Source organism: Podarcis filfolensis, assembly GCF_964270895.1.
Source record: "Podarcis filfolensis genome assembly, chromosome: 5".
NCBI classification, from domain to species: Eukaryota; Metazoa; Chordata; class Lepidosauria; order Squamata; family Lacertidae; genus Podarcis; species Podarcis filfolensis.
Window position 1 is genome coordinate 88,224,607 of NC_139608.1, and position 22,174 is coordinate 88,246,780.

The following is a 22,174-nucleotide window of genomic DNA, read 5'->3' on the forward strand; positions in this document are numbered from 1 at the left end:
CATCTCCTTCTGTGCCCTCCCTGGGGGGTCCTTGGGCAGGAGGCTCCCACCACTCTTCCTCATCCAGCCAGTTCTAATGTAAATGGAGGATGTTGCAGCTGGCCCTGCAACCCCTTCACCATTCCTAAATGTGGGGTACACTTTGGATCACGGTTTTTCCTCCCGGGTATTTCTTTAAACTTGTTGACTTCTGAAATTTATAGCCCGTCTTTCACTAGCTAGCAGATATTCCCAAGCTTATGAAAGGCAAATACAGTGGTACCTCGGGTTACAGACGCTTCAGGTTACAGACTCCGCTAACCCAGAAATAGTGCCTCGGGTTAAGAACTTTGCTTCAGGATGAGAACAGAAATCATGCGGTGGAGGTGCGGCAGCAGCAGTGGGAGGCCCCATTAGATAAAGTGGTACCTCAGGTTAAGAACAGTTTCAGGTTAAGAATGGACCTCCAGAATGAATTAAGTTCTTAACCCGAGGTACCACTGTATATATTTTTAAAGGGAAGACCTTGGGCTGTCCTATGCTCAGGCTTATGACTGCCTTTAGCTCCTAGAGAGCTGGTGCAATTGGGATCTGGCCAGTCAAGGTATGGCAGGCCTTTGAAAGTCGCATGTGATAATTGTAGTTTGCAAAACAGCTAATGGATCCATATTTGCAGTAACTAATAAGATCAAACAAATTGGCCTAAACCCTGAAAACCTTTTTATTGAAACTCCGAACAAGGCAAAAGCAATTATCACTCAGAGACTTTTCGATGTCGAATTACAACAAGAAGACACCCTACTCCCGGAGACGTATAGATGCTTAAAAGCTTGGCCTAGTTTTGCAGCTGCCCCTTACTTAACTAACATCACTAACGAAGCTTATAGATGGGCTTTCTCTAGAGCCCGCTTTGAGACAATGCCCTCAGCAGTGCTGTACGGCAAATTCAGGCGGGTACCAATGTATGCGCGTCTCTGCCCCTGTATGTCTAATAAGGTAGAATCTGTCACACACATCCTTCTATTTTGCGAATTTTATAGTGAAGAACGAGTTCAACTTATTTTGCCGCTTTTATCAAAATTTATACCCTTACAACATTATTTGGAATCCTCCCCCGAAATTCTACGAAAATACCTTCTGGAAGATTCCTCAAGCTCAATATCATATGAGGTGGCCAAATTTTGCACTTTAGTAATCAGGAAGCGTAAATCTCCTCTGTTGAATGGCACACTGCGAAGTTCCCTTGTGTAATCTTTTTTTTTTTCCCTGATGTTGTTGTTGATTTCTTTTTGTTTGATCTTGTGGTGTTTAGTGTCACTGGCTTTTGCCGCAATAAAACTTGAAACTTGAAATTCCATATTTGCAGGGAACCTCTCAGCCCAGTGCCATTACTGCACCCACTACTCTTCGGCAATCATTGTGGCCTCCTACCTGGTTCGCATGGAGCCATTCAACCAGATCTTCTGCTCATTGCAGGTAGGCGATCGACTTCCATGCAGGGCTGGTTGCAGCCAAAATTGTGAATACGATGATCAAATCCTGCACTTAAGCCATTCCAACCCCCAACATTGACTGTCCCTTGACCAACTCTGGCAGCAATTGCATCTTTGTGGAGGCTTGCCAAGAGTCCCACGGGTGTAGCAAACTGGAAAATCTTGGGGCAGGCTATTGTTGTTGACCTGTCTGTCTGGGGAGATAATGAAGGAGTATTCTGTTGAGGCTCAGTTCAAACTGTTGGAAGGTTGCTGTAGCTGTAAAGACCGATATGGGAAGTTTTTAATGGTTGATGTTTTTAATATTTTGTGGGGAGCTACCCTGAGCAGCTGGGACAACCCAATCAGATGGGCTGCATATAAATGATAAAGTAAGTAAAGTAAATAATAAAATAAGTCAAGAGTTTAATTCTAAACCAGTAATATTAGTACATGTGACTTTGAAAAGCAATTAATGTTTGCTTATCAGTAAATTGAATTGTTAATTTTTTTATGATATCGTGATATTAAATAGAAGTGAATTCCCCCCCAAAGGATTGCTTCTGTTATTTCTTCTTCTCCTTCTCCTTCTCCTTCTCCTTCTCCTTCTCCTTCTCCTTCTCCTTCTCCTTCTCCTTCTCCTTCTCCTTCTCCTTCTCCTTCTCCTTCTTCTTCTTCTTCTTCTTCTTCTTCAACATGTTTTCTTGCAGCTGAGGCAGATGAAGGTGTAACCTTGTGCTGCTGCAGGTGCCCCATGATGTTTCTTCTCTCTGCACTCCTCCCAGCAAGAAGAAATGCCTTGGTGCATCTGCAGCAGCACAGCTGGACACCTTCATCTGCCCCAGCTGCAAGACAACATGTCTCTCTCCATTATCGGTCTCTACAGCCACAGCAGGGGTATTCACAGGGACGGAATTACAGGTGTCTGACAACCTCAAAAGTTGTGTCTCAATGGACAGGTCTTTAATGCTGTATCTCATACCCTCTAACATTTCTCTGATGAAAATAGAGATGTCCCGTTCCATAATGATAATTTTACTATTTATACTCTGCCCATCTGACTAGGTTGCTCCAGCCACTCTGGGTGGCGTCCAACATTAAACATTTTTTTTAAAAAAACTTCCCTATACAGGATTGCCTTCAGGCAGCTTGGGGAACAGATAATTCCATACCTTCTAGGGTTGCCATACATCCGGAATTTCTCAGATGTACTCGGAATACTGTGGTTGAAAGCAGTGTCTGGGAAATAAATAATACTCCATTCAAAAACAGCATTTTCTTTTTTTGAACTTGCCCAAAAAAAAAAAAAAAAAGCTCAATAACTTGCCTTCAGATGTCTTCTGAAGGTTGTATTCCAACATTTCTCTGATGAAAATAGGGACGTCCTAAGGAAAAACGGGACATTCCGGGATCAAACCAGAAACCAGGACAGCTTCTCTAAATCAAGGACGGGTTTTATTTCTTTCCAGAGAGCTCTGATTTCAACGTTCAGGGCTTAGAAGGGTTCAGGGTGGCCTTTCAGAGCCCCTGGGTTCGAATCCACACCAGGCTCAGATGAACTGGGATAATAGCTGTGATAGTTAGCAGAGCAATAAGACTCGTATGTCGTGGGTTCGAGCCCAACGTTGGGCAAAAGATTCCTGCATTGCAGAGGGTTGAAGAGGGCGGCTTATCCAAGTCTGGGGATGCAAATGTGCCTGCCAGCCACTTTAGCCCAGAGACTGAATGTTTTGCAGCCATTCCTCCTAAAATAAGTAGTGACCGCTCCCCGCATTAAACGGGGGGCGCCCTTTGCGTGGACGTGCGCAGCCCCTGGACCCTGTGCTCCATCAGCAGAGGCTTGGCTTTGCCTTCCCCCAGGTGGGATACCTGGAGGTCTCCGCCTACCTCAGTCAGTTGTCCAATCCCGCCTGGGGGAAGCGTTGCCAAGGAGACCAGGCTAGGTAGGGGAGGGACTACCTGCTCACACAACAGAGGGAGGATCTTACCTGGGAATCCTCACTTGGCTCCAGAGCTTCTCCCACCCTACCCACCCTCAGTTAAGTCTTATTTTGCAGGTTAACCTTTTCTCCACAAGTACGTGGGCGCTGCTACTTCAAGGTTGCTGTTAAAGGACCAGAAAGGAATTCCCCTGCATTGGCAGGTTTTGCCTTTCCCGTAGCAAAACGTCACAACTTTGGCGGTATCAGGCCTTGGGCGGAATCCTTTAGTCTATCTTCCTCTTTGCAGCGGCGATACCAGGGTTCCCCGTTAAAGGGGTTTCTGAAGGGAGGCTTTGACCGTACGCCGTGAGGTCGTCATTGCTCTCCCCTGCGACGGTGGCGTAACAGGAGCGGCTATCTCTGCTTGAACATATGTTCCCCAGAGCCGGCCCATCCCCCCCCCCACTGGATAACCCTGATGTTCCCTAGGTCCCCAGCTGGGGACTGGGGAGGGATAACGCCCAATGCCTGAGCCAAGGTCTGCCCACATCTGAAATATAATAAAGTTGTGGCCAATTTAATCCCATAGCACGTTGTCTTGAGTCGTTATTCCACATGACGGGGGGGGGAGCGGCCGGGATCTGGGGGACTCTGCCTGTCCACGCAATGGCTGTAGGCTAGAAGAGCCCTGAATTCACATGTCTTGAATTGAGAAGAGAAGAGGCAGGAGGGGCTATTTTTTGGTCTTGTTTTTGCTAACAGCTCATAAAGTTGTTTGGGGCTTTCTCCCGTTCTTCCTTTCTGCATTCTGAGAGGAGGAGAGCCGACTAATTCTGATATAAATATATGCAAATACATTTATTAATATAAGAAATACTGCAAATCAGTTATTGCTTTCTTTATAAATAATACAGGCTTATGTTTAAAAAGATATTACTTCCTCCAAAATGCATTAGACAGCTGCAAAAAAATTACATTTTTCTAGATGGTAATATCTTTAACCAGATTTGTGGCACTAACAACATTTCCTATGTAGATATTATTTTTATTTAATACAGGTAACCTTTTTATTACGAATCACATTGTTTCTCTGGAGATTACCATCACCTTTCATAAAAGCTGTAAAAGCAGATGAAGAAGTGTCAGTCTAGGCACAGCCGTGTGTATGCAGATGAGATACACGCTTCGAAAAGAGACTTCAAGGAGAAACTTGTTAGCTTCTGGTTTCTAAATATGGTCTGCCTGTCTCCTAATATGCTTCAGTTTTCCACTGAAATTTGACTCTGAGGGTTGATGTCTGTTAATGATTAACTTCGCAGTGACCTTGAAAGTAAGGCTTCTTGTGTTTCGCATTGAGAGGACACACAGCAGACATCACTCCCTGCGATTAAGTACAAAATCTGACCTGGGCAGCTCAGCCGAGCCCAGTGCTTGAATTACAGGGGTGGCACTGTAGGTTAAACCAAGGAGCCTAGGACTTGCCGATCAGAAGGTCGGCGGTTCAAATCCCCACGACGGGGTGAGCTCCCGTTGCTCGGTCCCAGCTCCTGCCAACCTAGCAGTTCAAAAGCACGTCAAAGTGCAAGTAGATAAATAGGGACCGCTCGTGCGGGAAGGTAAACGGCGTTTCCGTGTGCTGCTCTGGTTCACCAGAAGCAGCTTAGTCATGCTGACCACATGACCCGGAAGCTGTACGCCGGCTCCCTCAGCCAATAAAGCGAGATGAGCGCTGCAACCCCAGAGTCGGTCACGAATGGACCTAATGGTCAGGGGTCCCTTTACCTTTACCTTTACTCCCCTCTTACCTTTTGTGACGTCTCCCTTCCCACTGTTTTAAAATGACTTCAGAGGTTACAACTAGTGCAAAGTCAGGAGGACTTTTCCATTTCGCTAATAATAATAATAAATAAATAATTTTTTATTTATATCCCGCCCTTCCCGGTTCAAAAACTGGGCTCAGGGCGGCTATCAACAAATTTAAAACACTTAATTGTAAAAGCAGCATAAAATACAGTATAAAAACATGAATAACAATAAAATTCAAAGTTCAGAAATCAATTTAGGGGAAATCCATCTAATAAGCATTTGATAATCACCAGGGCTAGCTGGCTGAATTAGTCCTACTTGGGCCAGCGAGGATTAGCTGTGGGGTCTCAGAGTGGGTAATCTTCATAAAAGGGGAGGGGGGAGGGAAGAGAAGGGAAATAGAAGATCAGGCTGAATTCAAATTAAAGGCCAGGCGGAATAGCTGTCTTACAGGCCTGATGGAAAGAGGTTAAATCCTGAAGGGCCCTAGTCTCATGGGACAGAGCATTCTACCAGGTCGGAGCCATCACTGAAAAGGCCCTGGTCCTGGTAGGCTAAGGGCCCCCTGTGATTTCATACCCTCCAACATTTCTCCCATGTAAATGGGGACATCCTGTTCCATACCCTCCAACATTCCTCTGATGAAAGTAGGGATGAAAAGCGGGACATTCCAGGATCAAACCAGAAACCGGGGCAGCTTCTGTAAATCCAGGGCTGTCCCTGGAAAATAGGGACACTTGGAAGGTCTGTAATTTGAGTAGTGTGCCAGTCATCAGGTTTGTGGGTGGCACCAGCTGGTGGCACCATCTTTCCCTGTCCAAAGAAACGAGAGTTTCTCAGCCAGTGATCATCAACCCCTGTAGGCAACACACATTTTCAAAGAGGGCAGGAAACTAATTCAACCTTGCAACTTTCCCTGTCCCTCTCTCTTTCATCTCACCAACCAAGGGAGGCAGTTTTGATGTTGCTGAGAGAATGTTCCATAGCATGAAGAGCACCTGGGACTCGGCCTCAAGAGATAACATGACGGACGTGAGGGAGCTCATCCCTGAGTTTTTTTACCTCCCCGAATTCTTAACAAACTGCAACCAGTTTGCACTCGGTAAGTATTTAAGCGCTGCTGAATTTTCGCCTGCAAATAATTTGGGAGCAAAATAACTTTGATGAAGTCGAAATGTGCTGTCGGGCCTGGGAAAGGCCTTTCATATTCTCACTGTCTTTTCATGCCTGCTTGCACCCCAGACCACTTACTCTCTTGGCAACATTTCGCCCCACTCACACCCCACGTCTAGTTGCAGGATTTCTTCTTGACTAGCGTGTCATGAATCGCAGAAGGAACGTGGTGATAATATAGTGCAGGGGCCAGCAAACTTTTTCAGCAGGGGGCCAGTCCACTGTCCCTCTTGTGGGGGTCCAGACTATATTTTGGCAGGGGGAAATGAATGAATTCCTATGCCCCACAAATAACCCAGAGATGCATTTTAAATAAAAGGGCACATTCTACTCATGTAAAAACATGCTGATTCCAGGACCATCTGCAGGCCGGTTTAGAAGGCAATAGAGCTGGATCCGGCCCCTGGGCCTTAGTTTGCCTACCCATGGTATAAAGGTAAAGGGACCCCTGACCATTAGGTCCAGTCGTGTCCGACTCTGGGGTTGCAGCACTCATCTCGCTTTACTGGCCGAGGGAACCGGCGTACAGCTTCTGGGTCATGTGGCCAACATGACTAAGCCGCTTCTGGCGAACCAGAGCAGCACATGGAAAAACCGTTTACCTTCCCGCCAGAGTGGTACCTATTTATCTACTTGCACTTTGACGTGCTTTCAAACTGCTAGGTTGGCAGGAGCTGGGACCGAGCAACGGGAGCTCACCCCGTTGCAGGGATTTGAACCGCCGACCTTCTGATCAGCAAGTCCTAAGCTCTGTGGTTTAACCCACAGCGCCACCCTACCCATGGTATAGTGCCATGTAAACAAATTAGAGTTTTAAAAAACTTTGCCCCCTGTGTCATGTGCTTATGGCTGGTCTCACTGCCCACCACACACTGAAAGATGAATGCAGGGGTGTAGCATTTGGGTGTGTGTGCCAGGGGTGCTGCAGCTCCAGAAGCACAATTTTTAGGAGGAAAAAACCAGGCACCCCCAGCGCAGCCTGGGATGGCGTTCCCCTCCACAGGTGTCACCACACTGAGGGGGGGGATCTGCCTACAAAGGGGCACTTTGGCTGGCCGGGCTCTCTCCTGTATGGGTGGGCAGGTGGCACTTTGCTCCAGTGGGGGGGGGGTGGGTAACCTGCCAGCATACCCCCGGGTGTGTGTGCACACCTACCTGCCCCGATCACTGGCAACAGACGCTACACCACTGGACGAACGTCTCCAGCAGAGGGCTTGCATTCATGAAGGCTCCCTGTGCATTTTTGAACCTTGCGCATTCTGGGTCCTGACTCACCCAAGGAGCTCCGCACTGCAGTTGTTTGCACCCCAATGTGCAATGAGAACAATGTGCCCCAAAAATGTTATGGCCCTGCCAGGATGCCCATTGGAATGCATATTTTCCTGCACCTTTTGACATCTAGGCAACCACAAATCTGTGCTCAGATGTGCATTTTTTAAATGGAGGTACAAAGCTACAGGGAGGTGCCCAGAGTCCATGCAGTCAGAAGTCTTAGGAGGTAATATTCATTGGCATATAATCCCAGGATCAAAGGAAATATTCCCACCCACCCTGCCTGCTCCCACCAGCCAGCCTTCAGCCAGCCTGCCCAAGATGGATCCCGGTGTCACCTTACACCCAGTTGCTGGCACAGTTCTCATTACTAAAACAAGAGAACTGTCCTCTCCCCTTGTCCTGAGGTGTCAACAGAGACTGTGGGTTTGGAAGACCGCCAGGGTAACTGGGTGTGAGATGACAAGAAAAGAGAGTTTTTAGCAGGGTGTTCTGGGTAGAAGAAGAAAGACCGGGATCCATCTTGGGCAGGCTGGCTGAAGGCTGACTGGAGAGATGCCTTAGACTCCGTGGCTGCACTGCTATGGGAGATAAGAACCTCTTAAAATGACCATGCTGTAAGATCTCCATGCAGACTGAAGGTGTAAATAAGTGACTAAACCATATTTCTTAAAGCTACGACAGTCTCCATTGCGTCTCAATTCTCCAAAGGACCACAGACCCTGGGTGAGTGCCTGGATCTCCACTCAGAAGAGAGAGGTGCAGGCACTCGACTTGTAACAAGAACTAGGGGAGATAGGTTAGGCCGAGAGAGAGAGAGAGTGAGTTGTCCAAGGTTAGCCAGTCATATGAGTGGAGATGTAAATCTGGTTCTCCCTAGCCTAATCAAAACTCTAAACCTGCCTTCTACAACATGTCGTGGAAAGGAGAGAGCTCACGTGGATCAGCCTTCAGATAAGGTTAAACAACATTCAGGAATCAAATAATGTTTTTTTGGGCGCTTGCAGGAAACTTGCAAGATGGGACCTCGCTGGGTGACGTGCTGTTGCCACCCTGGGCAGAAGGAAGCCCTCATAAGTTTATCAACTTGCACAGACAGGTCAGTATGACAAGGCATGCAGTTTGGATGTTTTGGGGGCTGATAGCCAATCGAAAATAGCACCACATATTTACATCGAACTGGGTGACTGCTAAATTTGATTTCTGGCCCAGGAGTAGTGATGGGGAGGATCCATTTAAAAATATACCGCATTTTTTGCTCTATAAGACTCACCTTTTCCCTCCTAAAAAGTAAGGGGAAATGTGTGTGTGTCTTATGGAGCAAATGCAGGCTGTGCAGCTATCACAGAAGCCAGAACATCAAGAGGGATTGCTGCTTTCACTGTGCAAAATATCCCAAATGGAGGTCTCTCTTGATTCAGATGAAGATTTTTAAGAAACAAACCCATCCCCATTTGATTTAATCTACACTGAGGGCAGTATCCAGAAAACCACTCTGCGCCGCTTCCATATTGTGAACTTGCTTTTGTGAAATGAGCCATTCTTTGGTACTCAATTTGGGAGACCTTACATTTTTTTTGTATTTAATTTTTATTAATTTTTTTCTAATTTACATTTCAAAATATTCATTTAAACAACCTTCAATCAATGACTTCCTTTCTTCTTGTTCCATGGTTCATTTTGCATACCATACACCCCTGCATATTTTACATGAACTAAACCATTCAATATTCCATTGTTACATCCATCAAAACTTAATCTTAATGCTACGTGTTTTTAAATGTACACAATTTTCACCTATATATTCAGTAAACATTTTCCAGTCTTCTTTAAACGTATGTTCTTCTTGTTCTCTTATTCTATATGTTAAGTCTGCAAGCTGTGCATATTCCATAGTTTATGTTGCCAGATGGGCGGGGTATAAATAATAAATTATTATATTATTATTAGTTGACATCGCTTGTTTTCCATTTTTGGGCTAGCAAAACACGGGCCGCAGTAATGGCATACATAAATAATCTTTTTTTGACACCTGGGAATTCTCCTCTGAATCATCCCCAACAAAAAGGACTCTGTTTTTTTTGGAAAGGTACTTTAAAACATTTTTTTAAAATTCATTATACAGTGGTACCTTGGTTTACGAACTTAATCTGTTCCGGAAGTCCGTTCTTAAACCAAAACTGTTCTTAAACTGAGGCGCATTTTCCCTAATGAGGCCTCCCGCCGCTGGTGCCCTTCCACTGTTTGGATTCTGTTCTTAGACTGAGGTAAAGTTCGCACCCTGGACACTACTTCCGGTTTTGCAGAGTTTGTAAACCGAATATTTCGTAAACAGGGCTGTTCTTAAGCTGAGGTACCACTGTATATCATTTCCCAATACAGTGGTACCTTGGGTTAAGTACTTAATTCATTCCGGAGGTCCGTACTTAACCTGAAACTGTTCTTAACTTGAAGCACCACTTTAGCTAATGGGGCCTCCTGCTGCTGTCGCGCCGCCAGAGCCTAATTTCTGTTCTTATCCTGAAGCAAAGTTCTTAACCCGAGGTACTATTTCTGGATTAGCGTAGTCTGTAACCTGAAGCGTATGTAACCTGAAGTACCACTGTACTCTTTTACCCTTTTACATTTGACCCAAGAAATGGTATCTTTCCCTTCCATGTTTTCCATTGAAGACCAAAGCAATTTGTACATCTTGAGGGTTAACTCAGGGATTAGGGGTAGAGTCCACACTACTGTGTGGGTATTCCAGTAACAAGGACCCTACCCACAAAGGCAGAATATAGGATGGTGTTCTCAATAACAAGGTAACTCAGTGAATATTGGGTTTCAGGCACTGGAGAGCGATTACGTCAGCAACCATATCCACCATTGGATAGACCTGATCTTTGGCTACAAGCAACGTGGCCCAGCTGCAGCGAAGGCTGTGAACGTCTTCCACCCCTATTTCTATGGGGATCAGGTGCACCCGGACAGCATCAGCGACCCACTCATCAAAAACACCGTCTTGGGGTTTGTCAGCAACTTTGGACAGATCCCGAAGCAGGTACAGTGCAGATGTGGGGGGGAAGTGAGTTACCAAGAGTCGAAAGCCTTTTTCAATTTGAACCCTGAGTGGGACGCAGAATTATAGGATTTTGCAGTATATCAGCAGCCACTGATGATCTAACTTGGGGATGCATCTGGGCTCCAGGTCGTAGGGCAATCTACCAGTAAAGTCCTGATTTGTTTCTTTCATCTTCAGCAGGTAGACTGCAAATTGAATATCTACCTTGGCTGAGAGCTTTTGCATGGATGCTGTATGCTTGAGGCTTTTTGAAATAGACTCGGAGTCGAGAGTAGATTTCATGCTCTTTATTCAGCTCATAGTGGTGAGGAAGAATGAATGTTCCCCCCAAAGTATCTGCTTTATATACATTATTTACACAATGGGCTGCACGTGATTGGCTAATTCCGGAATTCTCCTGTAGGCCAATCAGGTTGTGGATTTACTTTCATCTGGAGCTGGATTGGGTGGCTCCTGCAGACCAGTCATACTGGTGCATTGTTCTAGGACCAATCAGACTGCTGCATTCTGAATCCTATTGTTCTAGGACCAATCAGACTGCTGCATTTTGGATCCTATTCAACTCAGTACATAACACTTTTTAAGAGAAAGAGACCACACAGCACGAATGGCCATGTGAGGTGCCTTGCATCACAGAATGAAGTTGTGTTTGTGTGTTTGTGTGTTTGTGTGTGTGTGTGTGTGTGTGTGTGTGCATCTCTTCCTGACTTGTTGACTCTCAACCTTCCACTGCTATTCTTAAGGACCCTGTACTGAGATGCTGGTCCCCAGTTTCTCCCATCAGGGTTGACATATTTACCTCCTTGGGGGCAGCCCCCCTCAATCCGTTTATTCCCAACCAGCTGGCACAAAGCAGCACTGGGAACAGAAATGCACACAGACGCAAGCGTTTGCAGCTCCCTGAGCTCTGATTTCTGAGCAGCCTGCAGCCGGTCTCCCTTGTCCCACTTAGAATCTCTCGTGGTTGCCGATAACTTGGAAGCATCATTCCTGTGTCCTGTTTGAAGCTGATCTAAATGGTTTATCTGTATGGAAAACAAATCACAGCACTCGGCAAAGGCTATCAACGGAATACAAAGCCATCCCATTTCCTTCCCCCTCCTTCCCCCCAGCCTCAAAGTGTGATGACTCTGCAAGGAGTTGCTGATAGCGTTCTCAGCAGAGCTTCTGCTGCAGGCAGAGACTGGCCGTCCTGGGGTTTTGTGATAGGGGGCTGTACCTCCCATTTAAAGGCATGGTGCAAATTAGTATCATGAAAATGGATGGAAGCATCCGTGTTGAAATGATCGGCCTGGTTGCTGCAACTGCATGTTAATTAGCACCAAGAGGGTATTCAGTTCTGCAGAGGGTGTGAGATCCTAAAGCGCACTTAATTCAGAAATAAATCCCACTGCGCACCATGGAAAACCAGCGAAATCTGCTTCCAAGCAAACACTCTTAGGATGAGAAGCAAAATAACAGTCCCTTTTTAACTAAACCTTTGCCTGTTTGACATCCAGTGCCCTTTAAAAATGTGTTGGGGAGGAGGGAATTATTGTTCTTGTTTTTATTATGTATTTTGAGTTTTTATATTATGCTTTTATGCTGTGAACCGCCCTGAGGCGTGTGGGTACAGGGCAGTACACAGATTAGAAACAGGAAAGGAGGAATACGTCAAACTGAGCCTTTCCATTATAAGGCTGCCTTGACTTCAGCTGCCCTCTGTTGAGCATTTTGAAAACGTGTTTGCTTCATGCATCCAGTCTTGGGGATTGGCCCATTTTATGACTAAGCACTCAGCTATGAAAAGCAATCCAGATATGAGTGGTGAGATTCGGGATGTTTTCCTTCCTTCCTTCCCCGTGGCACGTTTATCCCGCCTTTCGCAAGTTAATAGCACCTGACAGAACATTAATAAGATTTGTTGTGCACTGTGTGCATAGGAGAAAGCAATAGAAGGAAGGCTTGTGCAAAATTGCAACAGAATCAAAAATACCGGAAGAAAGTGCCAACGCATATCGGAGCGTACTGACACATGTTTGCACATCCTTGTCATCCGGAAGGGCTTTGCTTTGTATATCGCCTTCCACAGTGGGGGAAACCCTGTTAAAGAGCATCGTTGTTTTCTCAGCAGCCCTGAGACTTGGGAACAGCCCCCCCCCCCAAAATGGCTACATATACATTGCCAAAAGGAAGAAAATGCATCACACATCTGGAAAATAAGACCCAAAGAGGACAATGATTTGTATAGAGTGTGCATATGCTGACTTAGATAGGTACATTTGTGCAATGTGTCTAGAGGCGGTTGAAGGATGGATGGTGGCTAACAGATTGAGGTTGAATCCTGACAAGACAGAAATACTGTTTTGGGGGGACAGGGGGCAGGCAGATGTGGAGGACTTCCTGGTCCTGAATGGGGTAACTGTGCCCCTGAAGGACCAGGTGCACAGCCTAGGAGTCATTTGGACTCACAGCTGTCCATGGAGGCACAGGTCAGTTCTGTGTCCAGGGCAGCTGTCTACCAGCTCCATCTGGTACGCAGGCTGAGACCCTACCTGCCCGTGGACTGTCTCACCAAAGTGGTGCATGCTTTGGTTATCTCCTGCTTGGACTACTGCAATGCGCTCTATGTGGGGCTACCTTTAAAGGTGACCTGGAAACTACAACTAATCCAGAATGTGGCAGCTAGACTAGGGACTGGGAGCGGCCGCCGAGACCATATAACACTGGTCCTGAAAGACCTGCATTGGCTCCCAGTATGTTTCTGAGCAGAATTCAAAGTGTTGGTGCTGACTTTTAAAGCCCTAAACAGCCTCAGCCCTGAAGGAGCGTCTCCACCCCCATCGTTCAGCTCCGAGGGCCTTCTGGCGGTTCCCTCCCTGCGAGATGTGAGGTTACAGGGAACCAGGCAGAGAGCCTTCTCAGTAGTGGTGCCCACCCTGTGGAATGCCCTCCCATCAGATATCAAGGAAATAAACAACTACCTGACTTTTAGAAGTTTAGAAAAACATCTTAGGGAAGTTTTTAATGTTTGATGTTTTATCGTGTTTTTAATCTTCTGTTGGGAGCCTTCCAGAGAGGCTGGGGAAACCCAGCCAGACGGGCGGGGTATGTAAATATAATATAATATAATATAATATAATATAATATAATATAATATAATATAATATAATAATATAATATAATAATGCGGAAGCATTTTTTTGCTACTTTTTCTTCTTCACAGCTTTTCAGTAAACCACACCCAGCCAGGAATACCTTGGGGAAGCATTCAATGAGCAGAGAAAGCATACTCTTCTCTCAAACAGCTAGTCAGTTGCCTCCAACACTCAACAATCTGCGTAATCTGAAGCCTTCGTCGGTTGCTGTCAAAGGTACAGATTGTTTGGGGACTTTAGAGCGGGGTGGGGTGGGGTGGGGTGAGGTGGAAGAGCACCTGATGATGGCCATTGCTGAGACTCAATGAACATTTGTTTGATGGGATCAGGTTCCCTACGAGCAGATCTAAAAGTTAAAAACTCTGGACCCGCCCAGTGGCCAAGGGACCAAAAGCGACTGAGAGGCTCCACTGTCTGTGTCCCAGGAATTGCATAATGGCAAAGGGAAGACCTGACTGGCTCCATCCATCAGGCAGAGAACGAACTGATGCAGGGAGCTGCTAGGCAACAGCTCCTATTATCATCAGCCAAAGGAGTAAGTCAGGCAAATGTACCAACTAGAGAAGAGCATTTATAGTTTACTACTTCATTCTGAACCAGTACTGTATTTTTCGCTCCATAGGGCGCATCGGACTATAGGGCGCACCTAGGTTTTTTTTTGGGGGGGGGAATAAAAATTATTTTAGCCGCGCGCAACCTCTCCAGCCAGGAGAGGCTGCGCACGGCTTTGGCAGAAGCCAAGACAGCGAGCGGGATGGATCGCTGTCTTGGCTTCGCTTTTAGCCGCGGGGCTGGGGCGGGGGAAGCCCGAGCTTCCCCCATCCCCAGCCCCCAGAACAGGTCCGGGAGTGGCGGCAAGGTTGCGCGCAGTGTTGCCGCCGCTCCCAGAGCTTGCGGGGCTGGGGGCGTGCTCCGAAGGCTTGCGGATAGCTGCCTGAAGCCTGGGGAGCGCAGCGGGAGTTGGCGCTGCGCTCCCCGGGCTTCAGGCTTCAGGCTGCTATCCGCAAGCCTTCGGAGCGCAGGGGAACTCCTGCTGTGCTCCGAAGGCTTGCGGATAGCTGCCTGAAGCCTGGAGAGCGAGAGGGGTCGGTGCACACCGACCCCTCTCACTATCCAGGCTTCAGCGAAAGCAACGCGAAGCCTCTGGAGCGCGGAGGGAGCGCTCCCTCTGTGCTTCAGAGGCTTTCCGTTGGTATCACTGAAGCCAAGGAGCCTGCATTCGCTCCATAGGACGCACACACATTTCCCCTTCATTTTTGAAAGGGAAAAAGTGCGTCCTATAGAGCGAAAAATACAATATCTCTCCTCTTCCCTTTTCTTCCATTCCCTTCTTGACCTTTGGGAATGAGCCAGTTAGATTTCCCTCTCTCCTTCTAAAGGCAGATGCATCAAAAGAGTTACTTCCTTTTCTTCTTTCCTATACAGACGCACCTCAAGGACCTGTGGGTCACATTGTATGTACTGAAAAGGGAACTTTGGCCATGGGGAAAAACAAAATTTTGATCCCCCCACAGTGGAATAAAGTGTTTTGCTGGGGTTTCGATGACTTCACCTGCTGCCTAGCTGCTTCCGGGTCAGACAAGGTAATCAGCAATGTGTTTCTGGGTATGGCTGCAAGAAACATTCAAAATTATGTCCTCGGGCTGTTTGAGTGGTCATGTGGCCAATAGCTGCAAGCAGTGAGAGATGGGCTGGCAACGTGTATCGAATAAGTTGGTAGAATCAGCTTCCAGATCATCTGACATCAATAACGGGACTGAATGACAAAAACTATGCCTTCGTAATATCGTATTCAGTTGACAATCTTATCTCATTTCTTGACATCACACCAGGGCTGCTATTGCATTTTTAGAATCTGTATTCCATGCTATTAAATTTACTGGTATTCCCATGGAATGAAAATTGTGTAAACTGGGTTGGCATTAGAGCTCAGAATCCTCAGACAGTCCCCAGCTCCCTGGCAGAAACCATTGCTTGCTGGTTGGGTTCAGGAGTCACCCTCCCTTTTAAATACGCACCGTGCCCCTTACCTGGTGCCACAATGGGGCAAACTGGCAGGTAGATCGTAACTACTAGGTTATGTAGCCACCATCATAATTAGCCAGCAGAACCTACCAATATCAGAGGGAGTCCACAAGGACACAGTTCACCTCTCAGCACAGAACTAGGGACTTTCCAGTAGTGGCACCCAGTTTATGGCATCCCCCTTGACCCCACAAAAAGTTAAGTTGGCTCCCCTACCAGGGACATCTCTTCAGCCATCTGAGATGTTCTAATCTACCCTCCCATTGGCCTTGACTGATTTATCTTTTGCTATTCTGCCTCTTTAGTATTTAGGGACGTGGGTGGCGCTGTGGGTTAAACCACAGAGCCTAGGACTTGCCGATCAGAAGGTTGGTGGTTCGAATCCCCGCGACGGGGTGAGCTCCCATTGCTCAGTCCCTGCTCCTGCCAACCTAGCAGTTCAAAAGCACGTCAAAGTACAAGTAGATAAATAGGTACCACTCCGGCGGGAAGGTAAACGGCGTTTCTGTGCGCTGCTCTGGTTCGCCAGAAGCGGCTTAGTCATGCTGGCCACATGACCCGGAAGCTGTACGCCGGCTCCCTCGGCCAATAAAGCGAGATGCGTGCCGCAACCCCAGAGAGTCGGCCACAACTGGACCTAATGGTCAGGGGTCCCTTTACCTTTACTCTTTAGTATTTATTGTTGTAGTGTTCTGCTGCTTGGTGTATTTTTAGCTTCAATTGATGTTTTACAAATATCGTAGTTGTGTTGGGTTCTCTCGCTCTCTCTCTGAAGTCACTTTGAAGGCCTTTTTGTGGAAAGGCAGCCCACAGACACATATACAAGCAAATTTTGTATACTAATTGTCAACGTTCTCTGAGTGCTGCTCCTTAGGTAGACAAAATAGCAGGGCCCAAACCCAAGAGGCAGGCGCCAACAGGCTGGGGGGAGCCCCAAGTTTTGCAGAAGTACAAAACAAACAAAACATTGGGGGGATACTAAGGTGCAATGAGGACTAGAGAGGGAGAGAGAAAATGCAATGGAGTATCTGGGAAAGGGCATGGTTGGAACCCTGAACCAGAGCACTCCTCAGCAACATTTTCTGGCAGGTCACATAATAATAATAATAATAATAATAATAATAATAATAATAATAATAATAATGCAAACTATTATTTGCCTCTCAGCCTCAGCAATATGGGGGAGAGGTTGTCATGGGGTTGTTTTAAGGATCATAAAATGCCATGTGTAAAGAACTTGGAACATTTGGAAGTTCAATATAATTAAAATATGATATTATTTAAGGGTCTAGGCTGCCTCAGTAACCTGTCATTAGAGATCGCCTTGTGATCCTGGCTCCAACAGGGAGTAAGCAAACCTGTAGAGATCACTGAAGCAAAAGAACGTGCAGGATTTGTATGGGGCAAATGGTAGGCCTCAGCTCACAGAAACGGATTTTCAAAAATAAGAATAACAATTCAACCATTTGTTTTAAACAATACTGTCATTTCCTGAAGTGTTGGGGGGGCGTCTTAAAAAAAAGAATTAAGCATTTTGAACTTGTATACAGCAAAATTATCCCATTATTTAATCTATACTCCATAAAAAAAAAAAATCCGGTTTCAGAATTAAAAGAGGGTGGCTCTACACACATGGTTTTTAACATTAAGGAAGGGTTAAGGAATGGTTTTGATAGTGTAGATGGACGTCCTACTCAGGGCTGGATTTAAGTTTGATGAGGCCCTAAGCTACTGAAGGTAATGGGGCCCTTTATATGTCCAGCTGTCCTTTGTCAACAACAAATTGTCTCTTTTTTTGTGTTGACTAAATGCTATATGGTAATTTATGGACCTAATAGGTATCTAAAGCCATTTGCACATAACAAAATATGGATTTTATCAAAGTAATTGTTGAACTGACATACAATTAAGAAGAAGTATATTTGAGAGGGGGACACGGGTGGCACTGTGGGTTAAACCACAGAGCCTAGGGCTTGCCGATCAGAAGGTCGGCGGTTCGAATCCCTGGGATGGGGTGAGCTCCCATTGCTCGGTCCCAGCTCCTGCCAACCTAGCAGTTTGAAAGCACATCAAAGTTCAAGTAGATAAATAGGTACCGCTCTGGTGGGAAGGTAAACAGTGTTTCAGTGCGCTGCTCTGGTTCACCAGAAGTGGCTTAGTCATGCTGGCCACATGACCCGGAAGCCGTACGCCGGCTCCCTTGGCCAATAAAGCGAGATGAGCGCTGCAACCCCAGAGTCAGCCACGACTGGACCTAATCGTCATGGGTCCCTTTACTATATTTGGGAGGGGGGGCAAGAGAATGGGGCCCAAAGCTGTAGCTTGTTTAGCTGATACGTAAATCTGGCACTCGCCCTACTATTTACGTTCATAATATCGTTCTAATAGGGGGAAATAATATTAAACGGGTTGGTCTGATGCAGGCCTACTTTCTGAATTTCCTGGGCTGTTTGCTTGTCGATCTTTTACTTTGTTCCTGCTTGCATGGATGTGTATTCTCTCTCTCTTTGTATGTAGAAGGTGACCACATTTGAAATCACAGCTGATTGGGGGGTTTGCCTCTGTGCTGTGTGCCCCACACCAACGACACTCATCACTTCTGGAAGCAGCTCTGCGTTGTGCGTCTGGGAGCTGTCCGTGGCTAGAGATGGAGACGCTTGCTTAAACCTGAAGCAGGTATGACATCCGAGTTCACATTTCCAGAAGGCAAAATGATTATGCTCAAGGGCACTTGGTGTTATAGAGTGAGAGATCCATTGACTCTTGGGAGGGCAGGAGATACTGCCCTGCTCCAAAAAAGTATCTGTACTAACAAAATAATGAGGATGATGAGGTGTTTAAACACTCAACAGCAAAGGTTCCCTAACCCTTCATTTGCACAAAGTGCAAACGAAGTCTGAAATCAGAATTATTGAAAACCCATAACTCTAGAATAACATACTCTTTGCTCCAGTCTTTCTGCAGTACCGTTCTATAACAGACCTGGCTGTTCAATGAGTCCTTGTATTAAAATAGCTGTCAAATCAAGCGTATGAGAGTTTTAAAGTCGTTTCTAGTGTAGTGTTTTGGAGATCTCTGGGGATGGATTTTGGATATCTTCTGCTTGCTCCTGTCATTTTTGTTGCTGTAAAATGGGACTTTGTGGGACTGTTGCACAAATGGTAGAAAGCCTAAAATGATCAGAGCCCTGGATTGCCATCCACACTTTTGGGTCTCGGTGGGGAACCCGGGCTCCAGGAATTAAATGTGGCCAAACCACTGACCCTCTTCCACCTTCTTCAAGAGCTTTTGCCTAGCTGGAATATGTCATCGAACTGTGAGGATGCTTTGTGCTTCTCTGGGCTTTGACAAAGCCTTTTTTTTTCTTTAATAAAAATAAAAATGATGAGTGATTCATTGCCCTGCTAATACTGTTTTCGTAAGTCGGGGGGGAAATGAAAATGAAATTAAAGGATAATAATAATAATAATAATAATGATGATGATGATGATGATGATCATGCTGACCAAAAGTCCAGAGGTATTATTATTATTAATTTATGATGGGGTGGAAGGTTTACAGGCTATGAAAGACTTGCTCACAAATTTATTGACAGCTGCACGAATTATGATAGCTAGGAAGTGGAAGGGGCAAGCAGAATATAAAACGAAATAATGTTATAAAGAGGTGTGGGATATAGCTATTAATGATAGATTAACATGTGCCATTAAGGTACGATGGGGAATATGCAGAAGAAATTATTCTGAGAAGATATGGAGGGTGTTTGTAGAATTTGTACCGTTAAAACGGAAAGGGGTCAAATCATCGCAAGAGGTGACGAAATTTTGGGAGGTTGGATAGTTACAATGGAATGGTCTCGGTGTTGGGGTGCACATTTTTATTCTTATTTATGTGTGTTTATTACTTTGTCAAAACAAAATAATAATAATAAAATTAAATAAGAAGCCAACACACAAACAAATAATAATAAGATAATCTGAAAAAGTATACTAAGGAAAAGAAAATGCAAAGTGCACTTTGAATCACTTTTCAGAGCTTTCCTCTCACTAGGTCGTCAATTTTTCACCCTAGAGGAAATACAGGTGACTAGGCAGGTAGGAGTATAGAAGAGGGGAAATTGAAGTAGAGGAAATTTGGTATTTCCCCACCAATGGCTCCTGTGACAATAGTTCAAGGTTCCCCTGGGAGCCATGGCTCACCAGTTGAGACTGCTGGTACAGGCAATTCTATCCCCTCCTTCAGGTCTTCTGCTTCAGGCTGCATCTTTTTAAGCCTTAAGGGAGAAACTGCACAGAACTCGGTGCCTGGTGTCACTTGGCCCAAAGTATGGAATAAGTATGTGAAATATTCTCAGAGTCGAGTGTGAATTTCATGCTCTTTATTCAGCTCATAGCAGCAATGAATGAGACTTTCCCCAAAACATCTAGCTATATATACATTATTTACACAATGGGCCCCGTGTGATTGGCTAATTCTGGGCTGTTCCTGTAGGCCAATCAGGTTGCGGATTCACCTCCTCCAGAAGCCTGATTGGCTGCTCCTGCAGGCCAATCAGGTCACTGATTCACTTCCACCTGGAGCTGGATTGGGTGGCTCCTGCGGACCAATCAGACTGCTGCATTCTGGATCCTATTGATCTAGGATTCAGCTCAGTACATAACACCATGGAAGCCACAGACTGAACACCTGCAGCATTTTAATTTAACAGCATTGTTCCACATTATTCCATGCATCACAGGCAGGTCGGGTTTACTGGTGTGTTTGTAGCACTGTGGTTCTAAGAGAATGCTCGATCGAATGATTTTAACCCCCCCCAAAAAACACACAGAAACCCCTCGCTCTGAATTGTAGCGGTGCCAGGCAGGTGTATGTGTCTGCTTATATCATGTCTCATTACTGACACGGCAGGGGAAATTATTGTGCTGCGAATTAGGACAAGTCTCCCAGTTAAGAACGGCGGCAAGGAGCTCTCTCTTGCAACACACTTAGAATGGCCTTAAACCCTCTCGGGAAATTGCTGGGGTGGGTATCTAGTTGCTCTGGGGTTGTTTCTCAAATCTCCGAAATGCTTTGCATCGGCTTCTCTGCTCCCTGCATTAAAGAATGCTGACCGTTCTCTGCTGAAGAATTCTCTCTCCCTGTGGAACAAACCATTTGTCTTTGCAAACTGAAGGATGCCTTGTGGCTTGCTACTAAATTAGTGTCTCCCTTTGTTGTGGTCTCGGCTTGTTTCGTCTCCCAGCCTTTGTACGGGCACACGCAGCCTGTGACCTGCTTGGCTGCCTCCACCTCCTACAGCATCATCGTGAGCGGATCCGCCGACAGATCCTGCATCATCTGGGACCTGAACCAGCTGACACCCATCGCCCAGCTTCCGGGCCACGAGGCCTGCCTCTCGGCTGTTGCCATCAATGATTCAACGGTAAGATATTCATTTATCATCATCCTCCTGACACGTCCATGAACATTTCATGATGACTTAATGGGTGCCCTTCCCTGCAAGAAACCATCTTGAGACGCGACAGATTGATTTTTCTTCTTTTTACAGAGGTTTCTAATAGTATCCTTAATGCTGAGAGGGGGCACTAAAAGCAGCCTCAGAGACAGAGCTGAGGCAGGAGGAGGAGGAGGAGGAGGAGGAGGGGAATTGTTACAGGCTGGTCTCTCTGTGCTGGATTCCGCCTACAGGCTTTTTCGCTTCTGTTTGGTTACAGGTGACCCTCCCGCATGCATTTTTTTTGTTTGAGAAAACCAGAATCTTCTCCCGGCCAAGGGCCATGCCTGTGCCAGCCTGTTTCTTACTGAGAGGAGAATCACAGAACTGTCAAGTTCGAAGGGGACTGTTGAGGGTCATCTAGGGATGTGCAGCTGTCCCGTACGGGAATCCAGCCTGCAACCTTGGCGTTATCAGCATCGCGCTTTAACCAACTGAGCTAGCTAGCTTGAAATGGCCTCTTCTTGTCTCATGATGTTCCTCTCCGATAATCCGCTCACGCGGGTGCAGCATTAAATGTAGGGCTAAACTAAATGTCCTATTTGCAGAGGTGTGTCTAAGCTTCTCGACGCCACACCTGGAACTGGAAAACCCATTGGGATTGGAGAAGCAGCGTAGTTTGCTTCAACCACTGCTTCTGTGCTCCAAATCTTCCTCTTCCTTTCCCCTTGTTGTTTAGTCATTTAGTCTTGTCCAACTCTTCATGATCCCCATGGACCAGAGCACGCCAGGCCCTCCTGTCTTCCACCGCCTCCCGCAGTTTGGTCAAATTCATGCTGGTAGCTTCGAGAACACTGTCCAACCATCTCGTCCTCTGTCATCCCCTTCTC

General features: G+C 46.1%; 1 protein-coding gene across 1 annotated transcript in view; it reads left to right on the forward strand.

Annotated features, from left to right (window-relative positions):
* WDFY4 (WDFY family member 4) overlaps positions 1 to 22,174 on the forward strand; it is a 195,813-nt gene that overhangs the window by 161,790 nt on the left and 11,849 nt on the right. The window contains exons 51-58 of the mRNA XM_083615378.1: positions 1,346 to 1,455; positions 6,128 to 6,281; positions 8,632 to 8,723; positions 10,455 to 10,667; positions 13,894 to 14,041; positions 15,251 to 15,408; positions 18,368 to 18,526; positions 21,093 to 21,272. Coding sequence (XP_083471504.1) covers positions 1,346 to 1,455; positions 6,128 to 6,281; positions 8,632 to 8,723; positions 10,455 to 10,667; positions 13,894 to 14,041; positions 15,251 to 15,408; positions 18,368 to 18,526; positions 21,093 to 21,272 — 1,214 coding nt within the window. The remainder of the gene's footprint in view (positions 1 to 1,345; positions 1,456 to 6,127; positions 6,282 to 8,631; positions 8,724 to 10,454; positions 10,668 to 13,893; positions 14,042 to 15,250; positions 15,409 to 18,367; positions 18,527 to 21,092; positions 21,273 to 22,174) is intronic.